The 3,496-nt window shown below is 48.9% G+C and overlaps 1 protein-coding gene across 1 annotated transcript; it reads left to right on the top strand.

Moving 5' to 3' along the window:
* Positions 1-1,017: 1,017 nt before the first annotated feature.
* Positions 1,018-2,730, top strand: LOC112896501. Its single transcript, XM_025964491.1, has one exon. The coding sequence runs from the start codon at positions 1,018-1,020 to the stop codon at positions 2,728-2,730; it is 1,713 nt and encodes a 570-aa protein (XP_025820276.1).
* Positions 2,731-3,496: the final 766 nt, after the last annotated feature.

Below are 3,496 nucleotides of genomic sequence, written 5' to 3'. Positions count from 1 at the left end.
GGTTGAATAGAAGGTATTTAGTTATGAATAGCTTACCTTATCACTGATGCACCCAGAGCTTTATCCTAATAAAGAAAGCATACGCTGATGGCAACTGAATTGAAGAAAGAACAGCCAATCTGTAAAAGGGAATAAGATGTTCATTTACTATCTCTCATTATCAATACTTCCTAAGATTATAAGTGCTACAGAAAGTGCCATACCAGCAATCTAGGATTTAGACCAACGTTCAAAAAAGCGCGCTTACGCGCACGCCTAAGCACGATTAAGCGCGACGCGGGAGGGTGGCGCTGCGCTTCGGCCGTAGGCGGCCTGTTCCGCGCAAGGCGCGTGTAGGCGACACGGACGCACGCGGAAGTGCGACTGGGCGGCGCGGAAGCGCGGCTGGGCGGTGAAAAAGCGGCGGGCGGGAGTTTTACAGCGAGCCGCGCGGGAGCTGGCGGGAGTTTTTGGCGCCAAGCTCGGTATTAGACGGGCTCCTCGCTCCCCCCTGTGCGCAGCCGCCCCCTGCCCCTGCCCGCCCCCCCCCCCCCCCGCGCCGCCGCCCCCGCCCCTGCTCCTCCCCGCGTGCCGCCGCCCCTTCTCCCTCCCGCGCGCCGCCGCCCCTACTCCCTCCCGCGCGCCGCCGCCCCCGCCCCTGCTCCCCCGCGCGCCACCACCCCTCCTGCTGGCCTGCTCCCCCCCGTGCGCCGCCGCCCCTGCTCCCCCCCGCGCCGCCGCCCCCGCCCCTGCTCCTCCCCGCGCGCCGGCGCTGCCCCTGCTCCCTCCCGCGCCGCTGCCCCTGCTCCCCCCCCCCACGCGCTGCTGCCCTCACCCCTGCTCCCCCCGCGCGCCGCCGCCCCTGCTCCCCCCAGCGCCGCCGCCCCCGCCCCTGCTCCCCCCGGACGCTCCACCACTGGTCTGGGATAGGGTCATCGCCGCCTGTGCGTCCTCCAAGTGCACCTAGCCTCTGCCTCCGCCCCCTATCTGTTTGTTCCTTCTCTGCTCTCTGACTCTCTCTAGGTCTAGGTCTCTAGGATGGCGTGTGATCCTAGTGCTGCTGCATCCATGGAGGCTGAGAACCATTTAAAGAGAAAATCCAGTGACATAGGATGGGAATGGGGACGTTTAGTTGATCCAAATGACAAGAATCGAGTCAAGTGCCTTCTTTGTGGCCATGAGAGCACAGGAGGTATACACAGGTTCAAACAACACCTTGGTCATGTTGGTACTGCAGTTGCAAAATGCAGGAAAGTGTGTCCTGAAGTTAAGCTCAAGTGCAAGAAGGATCTGGAATTAGCAATACAAAATAAAAAAGAGAAGTTGCAGCATGATAAAGATGTTAGAGACAATGTGCAAGTGATAAATGTTGATGATGAGGTAGGCAGGGATGTGCAATCTGGTGTTGGAAGCTCAGTAACACCGAACCAACCAAACAAACTCGGCCCCATGGACAAGTTCGCTACACCTATTGATCCTAAAGCAGGTCGGGCTGATGCTAGGAGGCAACAAAATATCAATGAGGCTCTTTGGAAAGAGAGGACACACCTGGTGCAGCAATATGTTGCTAGATGGGTCTACACGCATGCCATTCCATTCCATGCTTGTGACAATGATGAGTTCAAGGAGATGGTTGAGGCTATTGGTCAATTTGGTCCTGGTTTTCAGCCACCAAGTCAGCATCAATTTAGAGAGAAGTTGCTTGAAGAGGAGCATGCTAGAACCAAGAGCTTGCTGCACGACCGTGAGGATGACAAGAACAAATATGGTTGCTCCATTATGACTGATGCTTGGACAGATATGAAGAGGAGAAGTATAATGAACATTTGCACACGTACTAGCCAAGGGACAAGCTTTATCAAGTCAAAAGAGATGTCAGATGTATCACACACAAGTGAAGTCATATTTGAGTTGGTGGATAAAGCAATTGAGGAATTAGGCTCAAGCTCTGTTGTGCAAGTAGTTACAGACAATGCTTCTAACAATATGGGAGCTAAGGCATTGTTGCATGACAAGAGGCCTAACATTTTTTGGAGTTCTTGTGCAACTCACACAATCAATTTGATGCTACAAGGCATTGGCAGCCTTCCAAGATTCAAGAAGATAATTGATCAAGCTAAAGCATTCACCATCTTTGTCTATGGTCACCACCGCACCTTAGCATGTATGAGATCATTCACATTGAAGAGAGATATTATAAGACCAGGGGTTACCAGATTTGCTACAGCCTTCCTTACTTTGCAAAGCTTGATGGAGAAAAAGGATGATCTTAGAAAGATGGTAGTGGATTCAAAGTGGTATGACTTACCCGATACAAAGTCTAAGAAGGGAAAGGAGGCAACAGCAACGGTGCTAAGCATAGCTTTTTGGAAAGGTGTGGCACTTTGCTTGAAGGTGTTTGTGCCTCTTGTCAAACTTCTTCGTTTGGTAGATGGGGATGTGAAGCCAGCTATGGGTTTTCTATATGGAGAACTAGTCAAGGCAAAAAAGGAGATTAAGGATGCATTTGGGAATGTGGAGAAGAACTACAAAGAAGTCATAACAATTGTTGACAAAAAAATGAAAAATAGGCTTGATTCCCCGCTGCATGTGGCTGCATACATGTTGAACCCATATTATAGTTATAACAACAGCAACATCTTCTCTGATTCGGCTATGGTGGAAAAATTCATGCTATGTGTTGAGACTTTTTTCTATGGTGATGAAGAGAAAGCTTACAGGGTAGTCAATGAGGACTTGGATAAGTTTTAAATGAAACAAGGATCCTTCTCAAAAAAGATGGCAAGGAGTTGTGAATGCTTTGAGTTCAGTCCAGGTAACTTGTAGCCTTGTACAACAATCTGAAATTAATTTTGATTTGCTACATGTATGAACTTTGATGACTTTTCTTCATTTCTAGCATCTTGGTGGAGGCTGTATGGAGGTGGAGTACCAGATTTGCAAACACTTGCTGTTAGAATCCTTTCATTAACCACAAGCTCATCAGGTTGTGAAAGGAATTGGAGCCTTTTTGAACAGGTCACAGCCACTTATCCACTTTGCTATCTATTTTACACACCTATAAATAATTGACAAGAGTTGTAATGAGTGCATTTTTTTTGCAGATTCATACAAAGAGAAGGAACAGATTAACAGCAGAACGCCTCAACTCTCTTGTCTACATCCAGTTCAACAATAAGATGCTGTCCAAGAAAGAAAAAATTACCCGAAACAAGAACTATGAGGTGCTCTTGAGTGTTGATTCTCAGAAGCTCAAGGATTTTTCTATGAGGGAGTGGACAAAGATGCACTAGTTCACTTCAGGGATGAGGATGAGGAACAAATGCCAGGGACAAGTATACCATGGTCTGTCCTAGGAGATGCAATGGGAGTAGAGGAGGAGCTTCAACCTCGCTGGAGTGCAAGAGTTGCTAGAGAAGTGGATGAAGAAGACTGGGAATCTGAGCAAGAAGATGATGACAATGTGGATGACGATATTGATTATGAGGACGATGATTGTGAGATTACAAAATCCAAT

The sequence above is a fragment of the Panicum hallii genome, chromosome 1 (genome assembly GCF_002211085.1).
Source record: "Panicum hallii strain FIL2 chromosome 1, PHallii_v3.1, whole genome shotgun sequence".
Classification (NCBI taxonomy): domain Eukaryota; kingdom Viridiplantae; phylum Streptophyta; class Magnoliopsida; order Poales; family Poaceae; genus Panicum; species Panicum hallii.
The sequence above is the reverse complement of the archived record's forward strand: the minus strand, read 5'-3'. Positions and strand labels throughout refer to the sequence as shown.

Coding starts and splice junctions, on each gene's coding strand:
- LOC112896501 (XM_025964491.1), top strand. CDS start 1,018: ATGGCGTGTGATCCTAGTGCTGCTGCATCCATGGAGGCTGAGAACCAT.